Source organism: Terrapene carolina, unplaced genomic scaffold (assembly GCF_002925995.2).
Source record: "Terrapene carolina triunguis isolate 2854851 unplaced genomic scaffold, T_m_triunguis-2.0 Scaffold25, whole genome shotgun sequence".
Lineage (NCBI taxonomy): Eukaryota > Metazoa > Chordata > Testudines > Emydidae > Terrapene > Terrapene triunguis.
In genome coordinates this window covers 2,996,264-3,012,619 of record NW_020664376.1, presented here as the reverse complement: position 1 = coordinate 3,012,619, position 16,356 = coordinate 2,996,264, and the positions used below count along the sequence as shown (strand labels likewise).

Below are 16,356 nucleotides of genomic sequence, written 5' to 3'. Positions count from 1 at the left end.
AGTGCAGCTCATGTCACTCAGAATACTGGGAGGTAGTTAAAGGCAGCACATATGCCAACCCCTAATTCAGCTAAATCTAATTTTTTTTTTTTTACCCCAATACTCAGGGTTCACCTATGCTTCGAGCTGGGGATGTGATTCCCAGCTTGGGAAACACACACACACACACACCTCTGACTGAGCAAGTGCGCTAAAAATAGAGCATAGTCTCAGAGGAGTGAGCGGCAGGAGGGGCTAGCCACCCCAATTACGTACCCCTCCTGTACACTCGGCACATAACTCAGGGAGGCTAGCCCATCCGCTCACTCTGCCATGGCTACACTGCTATTTTTAGCATGCTAGGATGATCAGAGCTAGCATTTGTACTTCTACTCAAGCTTGGAATTATACCCCTAGCTCGAAGCATAGACAACATGCCCTAAAAGGCACCTCTCTTCCCTCAATGCCACCTTTTCTGCCAAATTTCCACTTTATACCACACCCTGCTAAGAACTAGGCTTCTTTTAGAATAAAATTACAAGTTTTTTCATGGGCAGAGCGACACTTCTGCTGAATGATTTTTTTCCTCCAGCTTTAAAAACAAATAAAATCAAGCTTGGGCTCTACACAAACAAGAAAGGAGAATGTTTCAGGAAGCTTTAAACAACTGAGAATGGGGGTTATTATGCACATGCCTAAGCAACTTCAGCTATTCATGGTAGCACTCCATCTATAATGCAACTACCATACAAGGAAAGGTACAGGCCATCTGTACCCTACAGTCTATACTGAAAACTTTTGCCAATATAGCTATGTCAGAGGTGTGATTTCTCCCCCGCCCCCAAATCTGATTGACATAACTATGCCAAAACTATGCAAAAACTCTAGCGTAGATGCAGTTATACCAGCAAAAAAGTCACTTAGCTGGTACAGCTTATTCAGTCTGGGGTGCAAGCATAAGACATATCGGCAAGAGTTCTTTTGCCAGTATATGCTGTGTCTCCGCTATGAGACTTTGCTAGTATAGCTGTACCAGCAAACACATTCTACTGTAGACAAAGCCTAAATTAAAGCTTCTCTTGGGCAATGTTCAGATACTCAGAACTATTAACCTGCCTCATGATTCAGCTAAACTGATGTAAAGATTCTACGCAAAATAAATAGAATAAAACTCTTAGTGTTTTACCACTTAAGACCCAAGTCCAGTCCTTACACAAGTAAAACTCCCTGATATACACATTGGGAATTTTGCTTGAGGAAATTCAGAGTTAAGGTTAAACTTAAGAAATCCAAATGTGTTAACTATGCATTTTCATACCTCAAGATACCCAAACAACCTTAGCTCACACTGTGACACCATTGGAGGAGGGAATGAATGTCCTTAGTTTAATCTGGGATGACAAATCAACATATTATATACTAAAGTATGGTTATTGCATAGTGTCACTACAGGCAGAGTTAAGGGTGAATGGGCATCTTAGCATGTTTCAATTTCTTTTTAAGTGTAACCTACACCAAAAAATTCTAGGTTGTTATAATTCTTGGTTTTGTAATAATTACAATATCTCTGAATGTTTTTACACTTAAACTGTTATGTACTCAACCTTAACTGCAGTCATCTCCAGCTTACCTGGAAATTAAGATAGTATCATCCATGGAAGAGCCATTAAGAACCCATGCATATGCTCATTGAAAAGCTGTTTTAGAGTAGGATCTCTGCTTTTTCCAATGTCCAGAGTTCCAAGTGGCAGTACATGATCAAACATTTGCATCCGTTAACCATACCCCTTAATTGAAAATGATTCTAGCTGCTTCATAATAAAATACTAAATAAGGATTCTTGTCTCCCACCAAAGGCAGCCTGTACCCTGCGTGCTTGGGTCATTGTTTCCAACAGAAGAGATTACAAAATACATTTTCTTTTATTGCAAGTTCAGCCCAGCCATTCAGAACTACGGGCCATTTGCCCATACAATTGTGACATCCACATAGCCATTCCTCGGCCAGTAAGTGGGTTGGGCTATGTTTCCAACATCTGTCTCCAAATCCTCACTCATTCAAGAATGTTCCCACAGCAGCCTCCAGGGTGTCTGACTCCTAAAACAAGAACTCATGGTAGGAATTTTTAAGAGTTAGATACTGGCATGAGGGAACATGTTGGAATAACTCCAAGCAAACTTCAGTTTCAGTTTCAAAGTAAGCCAGGCCTGTTGACAGTCTTAAAATGGCTTATTGGTAATTACATATTCGTTTAGCCCTAAGTCAGGAGCACTATATATTAAGGAAAATCAAAAGCAGCCCAGGGTCTGACCGTACAAAAGTAACAGAGGCTTTGTGGCTTTACAGCTACTGAAACGGATCGAGACCACAAGCAAAAGATTCAATCTACAGTATCAGTAATACAGACTGTGAATGACTGACAATAATTAGAGCTTAAATGTTAAGCTCTTAGAGGAGAATGTTGACTAATGCAAATATTACTTATATTTTAATCAGGGAGTTTATTGGAAGGCTTAACTTCAAATTAACAAGTTTGTGATCCAAAATGAAACCTATGACTGAAGATTCCCTGCTTATTGTGAAGTACAACAAGCATTTTGCATGTATTTGACCTGAAAGCAGTCCTAAGTCACTTGTGTCCATTTTGTAGATGTCTTCATCTTTGTTAAAGACACAGAAACCTTTGTGTAGAGCCAGTGCTAGGCATAAGCAGACTAAGCAATTGCTTAGGGCCCCGAGCAGCTCAACAGGTCCCCTATTCACTTTTTATTTTGGGGGGGGGGGGAAGGGAAGACCCCAAAAATATTCCTGCTTAGAGCCCCCAATGAGCTAGTACTGCCTCTGCCTTTGTGAAACAGTGAAAACCAGCTTTAAGTAAGCAGCTCAATCCTGTAGCAAACACCTCTTTTCAGAGAGGAAATTGGCTCGTACAAACCCTTAACATACTTATCCAGTTATCTGAGAAACCGATGTTAAGACAGTTCTTATTTTAACTCAATAGCTCTCCAAGGCTTAAGTTTCATGAAATACTATAGTGTCATAGTAAGTGACTGAATTAAGTAGAATTAACTACTTTGTCAAAACAAGAACTGAAATATTTAATGAGATTTTGCTAAAATTAAAGCCTTCAATCAGAGAAGATGCTAATAGATTGTTTTCCAGTTAAATCATAATACAATATTTCCCCCCAGAAGGACATACCTTACAGTTAGTCCTGATCATACATTTCACATCAAATGTAGTTATATACTGTAAGTAGTTCAGAATCAGCTTCTGAAAAGAAGTGTTCACTCAGGTCATCCCTCTCAAAGCGGCAGCTGCATCAGTTGGGGAAAGTGAAGGAAGAATCCCAACCCTTCTGCCAACATAGCTTAGGCATCTTATTTATTTTTCAGAAATATACATACAGTACATTAAAAGAACATTTAAGGTTTCAAAATTAAGCACTCCAAAGTTAGGAAATGCCAGAAATAAGGTTGCCTCTTGTAACATTAATGTGCTCCCCCTTGTGCATCTCTCTTTAATTACCTGATCACATACCATTTTTCTCCCATAGGACACCTGCCTCTGTCAGTACACAGGATGGATAGTGCACAGTTAATGAGTAGGTAGTTGTTCAATATTTTATTTTCTCCTTATTGTTGAATCTGTGGCTATCGGCCTTATTTACTACACACTATTCACACCCTGCTCTGAATAAAGAATTATTAATTTTCTTGTGGGCTTTTCGGTAACACTCAGCACTATAGTATCTGAATGAGTCACACGCTTTAATCAATCTATCTATCTTCACAAACCCCTGTGAGACGAGGGGCTGGTAATCATTCCCATTTTATAGAAAAGTATCTATTCCTTTTGGGTGCCCAATTTGAGATGACTAAAGTGCAGGTTTTCCAGATTACTTACCATGATACAGTGCTTTATATACTTAAGCACAGCTCCCACTGATTTCAGTTTCACTGCTGAGTGAGTGCTCTGCATGTCTGCTAATCAGACCACAGTGTCAAGTTGAGCACCGAGAAGAGGAGTACCAGTTCATCAGGGACCACCTGTGAAAAGTTTAGTTTAAGTGTTTTGCCAAGTATCACACAGTAACTCTTGGCAGAGGCAGGAATAGAATTCAGTTCTCCAGGATAGCATTCAACTGCCTCAACCATGAGCTCATCCTTCCCTTTCTGGAATCCCCTACCTCATTTACTACACATCTTTCCACTTCTGCAACAAATGAAGCAGGGGTACTACAGACAACAGTCTCCTTCACCACACAACCCTGATTCATCTGCAGAGCAGGTCCAATCTGTGTACTGAATGAGGCAAGGGTCCCGTGGAAAAAAAACAAGCACACACAGAAAGGGGCTGAGTTAAGATTGCACAATCTTAATTCTGGCTTTTTCTAACTTTTGGGTGCTTGACTTTGCATAATGTTCTTTTAACATTTGTGTCCAGTACTATTATATATATGAACATTTTAAAAAATAATTGATATCTTCTTATCAATTTACACATACCACCCCTCTCAAAAAAAGAATTAGACTGGAGCCTCTTCAGGCTTGTACCCGATAGCATTTTAAACAGTAAACGCTGTACACAGTGTCACTAGTCACATTAACCTAGGTTTTTAAAAAAGCAAACTGAAAAAAGAGAAATTCCATCATGTGGCATCATATTGACACCCATGTGTTCATCAAGAGGACTGGAACCTTTATCTCCACCCCACAGACCCCTGCCACTTGAGCTAACAGAGTAACTGATCGCAGTAGTAGATTATCATGTGTGGACTAGAACTAGAAGGGGGAGAAGAGACAGTTTGCCAGTGGGTTTCATAGATATTTGCTGACAGCAGAGGAATTACGAGATTCAGGAATCTCAGGTTCCATCCTAGGCTCTGGAGGGGCCTATGTTCTAGTGGGCAGAAAAGTCTGCTCGCTTCCCTCAAGACTGACACCTTGTGCCTCCACTCCCTCCAACCTGTCCCTGTCCCAGTCCTGTCTCTTCCCCACCCCTGGCTCCATATCATTCTCCTTACCTACCCAGTCTCAGTCTCCACTTCTCAGGCTTCAATCTTGTCCCAGTCTACTTGCCCAGCCAGTCCTAGTCTCCGCCTCCAGGCTTGCAGTCTGCATCCCAGTCTCTCACTCACCTCTGCCCTAACTTCTTGTCTCAAATCTCTTGCCCTTCCAGTCTGAGTTCCCTACTCCCCAGGCTCCTTGTCTAATCTCAGTGTCTCCTCCGACCCCATGCCTGGCTCCCTGTCCCAGTTTCTTTGCCCAGCCAATCTCAGCTCCTAGATTGGAACATTTCAGCCCAAGTGGTTGAAGTCTGACAACACTATAAGTAGCTGAAAACAGTGTCTTTCTTATAAGGGGAAATGTCTGGCAACCTTAATAATGTGTGCTGTTAATGCCATCTAGAATAACATGATCTTCATTTCAGTCAAGCAATGCAAGATAAGCCTGGCTGTGAAGGGTCAGAACCCAATAAGGTGGTAATGTAGGTCACTGTCACAGCTTAACACACCAGTGCTGACAGCTAGAGTTTCTTGGCACTAAATACAAAGATAATCACACTCTCAGTACTGAGAAGTTATTCTGTCTTTGGCCTGTTGCTGGAGCCAAGGCTGCCAGATGTATCCCTCTAAAACAGAAGTAGTGATGGATCTCCCACTCATAAAAAAACATTACATCAGGAGGCTTTTAATTGATTAAAAAGGGCTATCAATTTAAACTGCACATTAAATGATCCAGGTCAAGAGAATCTCAAACTGAAAGACCAGGATTAACACAAATAGGATCTTGAAAATGTCTCTGTCAAGTCAAATCTTTCACTGACAGTCTTGTTCTTCCTATCTCCTTCTCTAAAATGGTAGGGCTCTGTCAAGTTTAATGCAAGTGGCAAACCAACTTAATACAGCACGTGGCTCTATTCTGAAAAATGATTATGGGTACATCTACACAGGGATAGAAACCCGCAGCACAGCCATGGCTGTCAGCTGACTTGGGTTTGCTGAACTAAAAACTGCCATGTAGATGGTCAGGCTCGAGTTTGAGCTCTGGGACCCTCCACCCTCTCTGGGTGCCAGAGATAGGGCTCCAGCCTGTGCCAGAACATCTACACAGCAATTTTTCAACCTTGAGCCCTAGCCCCAGAAGCCCAAGTCAGCTGATCCAGATCAGCCATGGGTTGTTTTTTTTTACCCCCTGATGGACGTACCCTATTTCAAAATAGAACATACTATACAGGGTACGTCTATACTACCCGCCTGATCGGCGGGTAGTGTTCGATGTATCGGGGATCGATTTATCGCGTCTCGTCTAGATGCGATAAATCGATGTCCGAATCGATGTCCGTACTCCACCTCGGCAGGAGGAGTAAGCGGAGTCAACGGGGGAGCTGCGGCGGTTGACTCGCTGCTGTGAGGACGGCCAGGTAAGTCGAACTAAGAGACTTTGACTTCAGCTACGCGACTAGCGTAGCTGAAGTTGCGTATCTTAGTTTGAACCCCCCAGCTAGTGTAGCCCAGGCCTTACTGTCCTTATCAGCCAGCTTTAATGACAAGTTTTTAATTCTTTATATTTTTGTTAGGGTTACAGAGCCAATGCATCTCAGAACATATTCTGTTTATTTTTTAGCATAATTTCCCCCCCTTCTGAAATATAGTTCCATTGCAACAAGTTTGCATAAGTGTCTGAGGGCATAATTTGGCCTGCTGAAACTTTTAGTGTTGATAGCTGAGAAAAGGAAAGAACTTAGTTTGACTCTGGGCCTCTCTTTGAACTTGCAGGGTTGACAGGGAAAAAATAAAATCTTTAACTGTTCCGTGAACACATGCAATATAAAAACCATTAAGAAATGAGAAAGTCCACTGTCATTTAACCCTTTTCAGAGGAAATCACTATCATAAATTTGTACATCTTTGCATTTATCAGGAAAAATATAAAAATACTCCTGAAATATTAAGACTGTTTCCTCTGTACTTGAAATACACCAGCATATTGCATGAATTTCTACAACTACCACCTGAATATTGATCTATGAAGTGCCAAATTAAAACAAAGTAAAATGAGGAGTAAATATTGCTGTCATTGGACATTCATCATTTACACAAATGTGTATCAGTACAGCAAATCACACAGTACCTAGACTATCAGTTTAAATGTGCAGATATATTGATTGTATTAATGCATATCAATCAGAGTCTAGATCTGAAGTCTCAGATTTGGAGTAAATAAGTATAATGTAATATTTTACCAACAGCTATACTACTCGAGTTCCTAGATATATGAAGGTAACTGCAGGATAGCTAATCATTAAAGCGGATGATACAAATTATCCTTTGAAACGTTTATCAGCTTTGTTCCCGTTTTCCCATTAAATAGTATATAGAAGCTGTTAAGTCATTACACAGGATGTAATGCACGTATGTTGTTCCAAATCTCAGCCTAAACTGCTAAAATCTCATGAATTTTTGGCAATGATCTGTCCCTTCTAAGCCTGTGGTGTTTAGCTCAGCTATGAAAAGTGTTTATGGTGCCGCCCCCTCCATCTTAATGATCAATTATACTTTTTGTTTAACCACCGCATTCACTAGAATTGGGATTTTGCTGTTTTTTGGGGGTTTTTTAAATGAAAGTAAAATCTCTCCTATGAAGAGCTAAAATTGTGCAAAACAAAGTGTCTCAGCAGTAATTCTCAACTGTTCTCAGAATGCAATTTAACCGTAGTTTCTCACCATCTCACTTTCAACAAGATCTGCTTCTACTTAACGCGAAAGCTCTCAAATACTAAAACTGTACAGCGCTAGTCCTGATTTAAGATTTGTTCTTAATCCCCTACAGCAGAGTAGATAAATATCAATATTCTTTGTTAGTTGACACTATATTTTTGTGCTCCACACTCAATAGGTAAGTTTCCAGACTGAGCAGAGTATGTTGCAAACAGGCTGAAAGATACAATACATCTTCAAGGGAAAAATTCACATTAATTTGCTGTCAGCCTTAAATGCATTGATGATGAAGTTTTCAAAAGCACTTTAAGTGATTTAGGGCCCAGATTTTTAAAAGTATTTAGGGATTGCTTCAGTGAGCATTGCAATGCCTAATTTATGAGTCTATGTCTCTTGGAAGTCAATGATACTAAGGGTCCTAAATGCCTATGTTATTTTTGAAAATAAGAGTTCAGCTCCTAATTCAGTTAGGCGTTGCAACACTGAGTGGAGCAATGGCCAAATACCTTTAAAATCTAGACCCTGAAGATGCACAAGTCTTACGGTCTTTGAATGTGACCTAGATGCTTTTGAAAATCCCACTCTTAAGATTTTGAACTCTGCAAACTTTCTTCAGTTATGTGTATTGCCTAGTATTGGGTTCAGGACATTTCTGTTTTTAATTATTTTTTTAAAATGTGAATTACTCTAAAGGTGGAATGTTAATAGCTCATATAGTTACACTGCAGAAATCTTGCAGGACAGACTCTTCACAGTGGAGAAAAAAAAACTACAAAAAATACATACTCAGATAAAGTGTAAGGGCAGGAAAATACATTTAAACTGATCACTAATAAAATAAGGAGCAGTGGTGTTAATGAACAAATTCAACTGAGGATGTAGAAAAGACGTCAATATTGAGGACAAGTCAGATACTTGAATTTATGCCAAACTCAATAGGTGTTTGAGTTAAAATTAAACAGTTTATGAAAGTTATCTATTTTTCTATTGGATGCAATACGTTAAGCTGGATAACTAGGCAGATTATGCTTCGGTCTTAGTCATAGTGACTTTAGAGAAGGTGAAATTTTATGTGTTCATTCACAACAGTAGTGTAGCACTCTGCTCAGGTTTTTACAACCTGATCCAGCAAGGTGCTGAGCACACTCAATTGCCCCAGGAGAACTGAGTATTCTGATATTGAAAGGTGAAGATCCCTGGTTGAATTTGTTACAAGTGAATCAGCCCAAAATTGCTGAAGTTTTTGATGAAAAAACAGAAATCCTTTTTGATCTTTCAGTATGCAATAAAGTCTCACCAGTTTCTTCTCAAGCACATCAGTACAAGTTAGGTAGGGTATATACATGGAAAAGTTTTAGAGTGAGGTGACCTAATATGGGTACTGTTCCTCTAAGAACCAAATTCTGTTCGCACACTCTATGCAACCTGACCGCAATAAGTCTGCACGAGAACACAGAAATGGCCCTTAGGCTATAAAATAGGTCATTTCAGTACAAAAAGAGTAAAAAAAGAACTCAAAACATTCTCAACAGAGTGAAATTAAATAATTTCTCAAGAACATTTTTAGGGATATATTCTCCCTTAGAAGCATGCTTCTGCCACTAATACTAGTGTTAAGGTTATATCTTCCCCTGCAAAAGTGTATTAAGTAATTCTTTCCAGTGCAACATACCAGTCACCAAAACCTACAATGTAATTAATTCAAATGCCCCTTCAGTAACAGTAGCTGTAAAACATTTATTTTGAACTGCCTTTATTTTCAGCACTTTACATGTATAGTTTTATTCTTGATCCAGGATTATCCCCGATTTGAAGTTCATGGTCTCATTTTATATCTGAGGGTTACATATAAATGTGAGTATAACCTTGAATGCCCTTGCAGCTTTGTCTAAATGCCATCAGATTAACAAAAGAAAGAGTCTAACAATTTAAAGATCCACTTCTCTGAAATACAATTTCCCTCCCCTCCCCCAAAATGAAAATATACCCTAATATGCGAGTTCCAGGAAGTTCGACTGAAACTAGTATTTTAAAACTCAAACTGAATCCTAAAAAAATTAAACAAACTTCAGGATAGGTAGAGCTTGCCAAGACTGGTTTGTCTTAACCTTGTTAGGAAATATTTGTAAATTGTTTGGGTGCAAATTTACCAGCTGAGAGGATGTTATTGTTGGGATAGGATGTGAGGGACAGAATCCTGTGCACTGCAGCACCCTGTGTCAGGCAGGGAGTTAGGAAAGTAAAATGTAATCTCAGTGCAGAGAACCAAAGTTGAAATATCAAGTATTCACTTTTCATTCTCAGAAGTTTTTACAAGATAGCCAGAAGAATGTGTGAGTCACATTAGATATGACAAACCAATTTTAAAACATTCCTACATTAGGAATTTTGTAAAGAGAATTTAAGAATTCTGATTAAGCAAACATCTTCAAACCCCTTCCTGTAGCCAAGTGCTTACTCCATTCCTGTGATCACAATCTACAGTACTAGAGTCAAATACAAGGAAGTGGAAATAGCTCTCCTTCCCTTGACTTCATGCATCTCCTACATATGGTATTAGCAGTGCTGTACTATAATCCACATAGAGAAAGATTATCTCCAGCCCAGTCACTAGGTTATTGGGTTAGTATGAATGGAAGCAAAGCCCTTCTCAGGTGAAGACACCTTTCTCCATTATAAACTTGCACCCCAAGTAGTTAAAAGGTCTGTTAAGTTTTATAAAACCTAATATAGAATATAAATTCAAGGCTTAACCTGTTTTGTGTAAGTGTTCTTATGAAAATAGTTTAAATTCTACTTAACATTTATAGTCTTAAGGAATCATATGATAAAAGAAACATTAACCCCTTACGTTAAAATTAGGATAAAAAAAATGAAGATATGACTTGTTTAGGCTGTGTATTTATTCTTTGCATTTCTCTTAACTTGAGCAATGAAAAGAATCAAAGGAGTTACAGTTTTGTATACAGTACTTCAGTTTCATACTATCTGGAATGTTTAATGATTGTTCCCATGAAAGCTTTTAAAAATTCTAGAAACATTGGTTAGCTTTAGGTTTTTAATAAGAGCCTGCTTTTACAAGATGTAGATGTAAGGATAAATTAGGGTTGACATCATCTCTTCAATGTACAATGCTTTCTAATTCCAAAGAACCATGAAGTGCCAGTTACTTACCATTTGTCTTGTCACTATCCAAGACAAATGAAAAACAAGAAAATTGGGATAAGTTATTTTAAAGCCTTTTCAGCTTTAACTTAAGATGCTACTTTTACCAGACCTAAGGAGAATATTAGTTTGCTTTGACTGGGATTTCTCAATTGACAGTGTGCCTTTAACACCAGACATGGTCGAGTCACAAACCCATAAAGGGAAAATCTCAAGAGGAAGGAGTGAAAGCACCAATTCTTGGAACATTTTAGGACTAGGTTTGCTAAAGCCCTGGGGAACAGAGATCTAACTAGATCTGCTCCCATCAGATGTGGGAGGGTACACTATAATGTCTTCCTGCATCCCAACTCCTTTGCTTGTAGTCTAGGGATGTCACATTCCTAACCCAACTGTTGCATTTTTCTGACCAATACAATATTGCAGAATGAGCTTTCACTTTAAAAAAAAAAAAAAAAAAAAGTTTCCAACTCTGTTGCAAAAATAACCTTGCAATGATGGACAGAAGTATTGCTCCTGGCCTGAAACAACAGCATTGTAGGAAGAGTAACTGTCCCTATTAATCTCAACAGTGCACTCACTAACTCTGAAGCTTAACAGTGGCAATTTTAAAGCCAGATGTTCAGGCCTCATTTGAGTGTGTGCAACTAGGTGTGTGACAGTCCCAAGGTCAGTAGTGGGGAGTAAAGTTCAGTGTGGCTGGAGAATAACTTCATAAGCCTGGCCCACTTATCTTAATTAAAATCTAACCCAGTTCTCAACACAGTGAGGGGGTGAAACCATCCTCCAGCCCAATGCACTAAGGATGAAATCCTGGCCCCACTAAAGTCAATGGCTACTCTTTGAGGTGGAGGCATGATTTCCATTTCGGGGAGCCAGACCCACACTAGCTCTGACTGGACTTGGGCGCTAAAAACATAAGTGTAGTCAGGATGGGCGCCAGTAGTGGCAGAAGCTGGCTTCCTAAGTATGAGCAGGTGGGATCTTACTCCAGCAGCTAACCTATCCCACCACTTGCATGGCCACAGCTACACTTTCAGGGTATGTCTACACAGCAAAGAAAAACCCACAGCTGCCCCACTCCAGCTGACTGGGGCTTATGAGGCTGTTTCATTGCTATGTAGACTTCCAAACTCAGGCTCTGGGACCCTCCAACCCCACAGGGTCCTTGAGCCCCAGGCTCCTACCCAAGCCCAGACATCTACACAGCAATGAAACAGCTCCCTACCCCAGAAGTCAGCTGGCACAGGCCAGTGTCTAGTTGCTGTGTAGACCTCATCAGTTTCATCACACTGGTTCAATCAGAGCTAGCAAGGGTGTTTGGCCTCCAGCCAGAAATTACACCTCCATCTCAAAGTGTAGAGATATCCAGTGGCAAAAGTCCCACTGACTTCAACAGAGCCAGACTTTCACCCTCACCCCCTTCCTATCCCTAAAAGGGAGATTCCACCTGTCGCCCTCTCCCTCCGGCTCTCCCCTCTCTCAAGGAAAGGCTGCTGCATTATTGCCCAGGCTCTGCAGGTAGAAAGATGGGGAAGCGTGTTGTTACCTGCATGTCCCGTCCAGGAGGCGGCCGCTACCTGCTGTCCCCCTCCCGGGCTCCGCCGCCGGGCTCGGCACTGGGCTGGTAGGACAAGAGGCTCATGGCTTCGCCGCAAGCGGCCTCCACCTGGCGCACCTGCTCCTGGCTGAGCCGCTCCCTCCAGGCGTGGATGGCCTCCCGCGCGTCCCGGGCGGAGATGAGGAAGGGCCGGTCGGAGGAGTAGGCGGCGCCGCGGGTCATGTTGAGCACGAAGCTCTCCATGGCGGGCGGGACGGGCAGGCCGGCGAAGCGCAGCAGGCGGCGCAGCTGGGCGCGGGGCTCCAGCACCAGGTCCTCGTAGCGCAGCTGGGTGTAGCGGCGGCGCAGCCAGGCCGGGGCGCGGCGGGAGAAGAGCAGGTCGCGGAGCCAGGCCTGGCAGATCACCTCCAGCGCGCCGCTCAGGAAGAACTCGGCCCGGTGCTGCTGCTGCGCCCGGACCCCGCCGCCGCCGCCCAGCCCGGCCGCGGGCAGGAGCTGCCGGTGGGGGAGTCCCCGGGGCTCGGCGCGGTGCCGGCTCCGCAGCACCTGGATGCTCTCCCGCAGCAGCGCCTGCTTGGCCTTGAGGCGGGAGTTGTGCACGGCGCGGGGGTCGCGGAAGAGCTGGATGACCCGCAGGTTGAGGCCGGGCTCCCGCAGCAGCGGCAGCAGCGCGCCCAGCTCCAGCAGCCGCACGTCCTTGATCACCACCACCGGGTACTTGCGGCACTCGGCCTCCAGCTCCCGCAGCCCCCGCGGCGGGCAGCTCCGCTCGCAGGCGGCGCCGTCGATCAGGCCGATCTCGTGGCGGGGCCGGGGGCCGTCCGGGCAGAACGGGGCCGAGCAGATCACTTTGTTGGTCCGCCAGCCGAAGAGGCCGGCCGTGGTGAGGTTGCCGCCGCCGCCGCCGCCGCCCGGGGCCAGCGGGTCCCGGGGCGCGGGCGGGGCGGCGTAGAGGCGCAGCACGGAGAAGTCGCAGCGGAAGAGTGAGCGGAGCATGTCGCGCAGGGCGCCCTGCAGGCTGAGCGCGTCCGCCGGGTACAGGGCCTGCCACAGGTGCCACATGGGCTCGTACAGGTAGAAGACGTCCGGGTGCTGGTTGAACAGCTCCCCCAGGAAGGAGGAGCCCGTGCGCCAGGTGGCGTGCAGGTAGATGTGCCGCTTCCCGCCGCCGGCCGCCTCGCTCCCGTCAGCCGCCGCCCCCTCGCCCTCCGGCGGCGGCTGCTCCTCCTCCTTCTCCTCCTCCCAGCCCCACTCGCCCAGCACCTCCTGCAGGCTGGGGCAGCGGGGCTGCAGCGGCGCCTCCTCCGCCCCGCGCCCCCGCCTGGCCCCGTAGTCCTGCACGTAGGGCACCAGGAGCAGCAGCAGCAGCGTGTAGAGCACCAGCAGCAGGGCGAGGCGGCGGTGCTGCCAGCGCCACCGCCGCCCCTTCATCGCCCCGCCGCGCTCTGCTGCCGGGCAGCGGCGCCTGCAGCCAGCCGCCGCCCGCCTCTGGCTGAGCCGCCGCCGCAGCAGCAGCAGGGAGAGTCCTGCCTGTTAGAAAGCGCACAAAACTTGGAGGAGGGCAGAGGCAGCGCCTGGGAGGTGTTGGCTCCGTGGGTCCCTCCCCGTCTGGAAAAACACGCCCACATGCCGGAGACTCCGCGGCTAGAACAGCAAAGAGGCTGTTGCCCCCGCCTTCCTTCCCCATAGCCAGCTGCTGAAGCTCCGCACAGACAGACAACTGCCCCTGCTGGCTGAGGAACCGCCTCTTCCTACCCATCAGGCCGCAACCTTCAGGGGCCTCTTTCTGGACCCAGCCAAGGGCTGCTGTCTTGAAGTGGTTTCACTCATATGCAGGGAGGGTTTATAATTTTGTTCAGTGGCTTTCAGCACCACTGTACAAATTGTGCCAGTGCCACTGAACCTGCCCCTTCTTCTGCAGCTCTACCCAGTAGAGAGACTGCATTGGTAGCCTTTTTACTAGTGAGGGGGTGACGATCATTCAATGAACCAAAAGAGAGGAATCACACACACCAGAAATGATTTTGGAAGGTCCAGGGGTTCTGCAGAAAGGTGCTGGGTTGATTTAAAACCTCCACAAAAAGGGAATGCAAAACCTTTTTCTGATACAAAATTGATACAAAAAAGTAGTGATGGGCCTAATCTGGAACCTCAGATCCACACCTACTGCAAACTTGGGGGAAGTTCAGATCCTGAGACAAGCTTTCTAGTTCACACGATCCTCTACCAAGGATGTACAGAAGTAGATCAAGAAGGTGGTGGTGGTGGGGGGGTAATTAAAATAATATTTCTTATCTGAAAATTGAATAATTATTGTTACAAGTAAACAGCTACATGATTATATCCTAATAGATGAGAAACATCTTCTTCGAGCTTGTTGCACTTCTTGTTTTATACACTACACTGGAGGGAACTCACCTCCCTCCCTTAGGCCCTGCAAAGGGATGTTTATCCCAGGAACAGCAATCAGATGAGACTGAAGAGGCAATGGGTAGGCATGTGGTCCTAGGAACAGGAAGGACATATTGATCTCTAGTAATGTTGCTCTTGTGCTACCCACTCAGGAGACCTTCTAAACCTCAGTAGAAGCTCAGGAAACCCACCTGCAAATTGTAAAATAATTTAGTTTTATTTTTAGGAAGTTGCACTGGATGCACAGCAGGTAAGAATATCTGCAAAAGACCGCAAAAATATTTCAGATTTGGTACTGTAGAGAGTTGGGGGATGGGGTTAAATCTTAAGAGAAAACATTTGCTACCATTATTGCAGTTCCAGAATTTTTCACTAAAGGATAGTTTGACATGAACTGTCATGTAAAGACCATGGTCCTGATTGCAGAGGTAAAGATTCTGCACTAGCGGATTCCAGTGTAGGATCTGGGCCCAAGTGAGAAATGAATGTTGTGCTTTGATTCACATCCATCAGCCTTATTGGATTTGGACTGGGGATAGAAAAGAGGGCACTCCACCCCTGCTGGAAAAAAAGACCTCTCAAATGAATGTATATGGGAAAACAATTTGTGTCACTTCTACAAGGGCTAACTTTTGCCCTGGAGATTGACTACTCAGTTGAAACTTTTGTATAAAGGTCTTCACCTTCCTTCCTTCCTGTAATTACTTCTATTATGGTCTCCCTAATATTAACTCTCCATATCTCAGGTTGTCCAAAATCCAGCTATTCATTCCCTGAGTTCATGCAGAATTTTACTGAAGTCAATGTGATTCCACATGAACAGAAGGGTCCACCTCCATGAAACAGTTTTGCAGGATTTGGGGCTTATTTTTGAAGTGTGGGGTTGCTACATTTTATTAAATTAACCATTTTTCAAGAATTTCCATTTATTCACAGAGGCAAGATCAAAAGGTACTTGAAGTGATAAATTCATTTTGTGGCCGCTGTAATAAAGAACATTTATAACCTGAAAACTTGGCTTTACTCTGATGACATTTCAATGCTATGACAGGTAATTTCTCCTACTTCATCAGCAGTTGAAAATGGATGCATAACAAACTAGTTAATAAAAATGGATTATACCATTACATTAATGGAGGTACTAATTAACAAATTAATGAGTAATGTGGGATACAGTGATTACAATTATTCTGTGTTTGTTGACAGTTGCAGCTACCATTTTTAATTGAGGAACCTTATATTTTCTGTCCTTGAGGTCATTCCCTGCCACCATCAAATACCCTAATATTTGTCCCTTCTTGACACCTCCCCATAAAGCATGGTAGATCTTCCAAAGCCGCCTACCACCATCTGGTATAGCCCCCTCTGGCTAATTGACACCTCTCTCTCTCTCTCTCTAATAAAACAAACATTTGTCTAATTGAGTCTGTTTCTTCATGTATCCTGGTCCCTGAAATGTAGCTATTGTTCCCCATTTCTGGACTGTTTTAGCACTTAGCAGATATTACATCAGATT

At 43.7% G+C, this 16,356-nt stretch overlaps 1 protein-coding gene across 1 annotated transcript; it reads right to left on the bottom strand.

Moving 5' to 3' along the window:
* Positions 1-12,443: 12,443 nt before the first annotated feature.
* LOC113406317 (carbohydrate sulfotransferase 7-like) lies at positions 12,444-13,871 on the bottom strand. Its single transcript, XM_026650501.2, has one exon. The coding sequence runs from the start codon at positions 13,857-13,859 to the stop codon at positions 12,444-12,446; it is 1,416 nt and encodes a 471-aa protein (XP_026506286.1). The 5' UTR covers positions 13,860-13,871.
* Positions 13,872-16,356: the final 2,485 nt, after the last annotated feature.